The sequence below is a fragment of the Diaphorina citri genome, unplaced genomic scaffold (genome assembly GCF_000475195.1).
Source record: "Diaphorina citri unplaced genomic scaffold, Diaci psyllid genome assembly version 1.1 scaffold21532, whole genome shotgun sequence".
Lineage (NCBI taxonomy): Eukaryota > Metazoa > Arthropoda > Insecta > Hemiptera > Psyllidae > Diaphorina > Diaphorina citri.
The window spans coordinates 1-754 of NW_007398880.1; the positions used below are offsets into that span (position 1 = coordinate 1).

The 754-nt window shown below is 35.1% G+C and overlaps 1 protein-coding gene across 1 annotated transcript in view; it reads right to left on the reverse strand.

Moving 5' to 3' along the window:
- Positions 1-259: 259 nt before the first annotated feature.
- Positions 260-754, reverse strand: part of LOC103523390 (transmembrane and TPR repeat-containing protein 4-like) — a gene marked incomplete at its 3' end in the record, with an annotated part of 10,455 nt that continues 9,960 nt past the window's right edge. The window contains exon 11 of the mRNA XM_008488440.3: positions 260-491. Within this exon, the coding sequence (XP_008486662.1) occupies positions 260-491 (232 nt within the window). The remainder of the gene's footprint in view (positions 492-754) is intronic.

Below are 754 nucleotides of genomic sequence, written 5' to 3' on the forward strand. Positions count from 1 at the left end.
TTTTTACTTCTTTTCAAAGGCTTATTTGTGTTTTTGTCATGTCAACTTAGCAATAAGTGATGGTATTTAAGTACTGAAAGCTTTTTTTCTTAGTATTCATAGATGATACTTGGCTTCAAAACACCTTATCTTTGCTAGGATTTCAAAATGTTTCTTGATAGATTATGAGATTACCTACATAGGGCTGAGTGCATACCAAAACTGTGATTGTAGGAAGTCCATTTCTACACGAGACTGAAAAGTTAAAATTGATAGTTACCTGAAAGTTATCACAGTTAAAGGTCTGTAGGATTTGTGACTGTAATTCTGATTGATCAGTGAACCCCAATAATCATTGTAGAAGAGCTTCCATAATGGTGCTGTTCCTTGAACATCATCATTATTCACAATGGCCTCGGCATCATCAAACACAAAGTCTCCCCATACTGAGTTCCAGAATACACTGACTCCAACAATAAACAGGAAGATTTTGATGAAACTTTCATGACTCCCTGAAAACAGTTGTCAAGAAATTTATGAAGGTTGATATAACTTAATGGTGTTTGTTACACATTCATGGATGCTTAACACTACAAATGTTGACAAACACAAGGCTAGATGTTTTAGGCCAAATGAGTTGGTGTTAGTCCTTCCTGAATTTATTAAAACAGAGGGAACCTGTTTGATAGAGGGAACTGGAACAACAGAGGTCTTATCATCCCAAAATTGATGTATCTACTGGGTTAGGCTAGGAGTGGATTGATTTTTTTTTTTT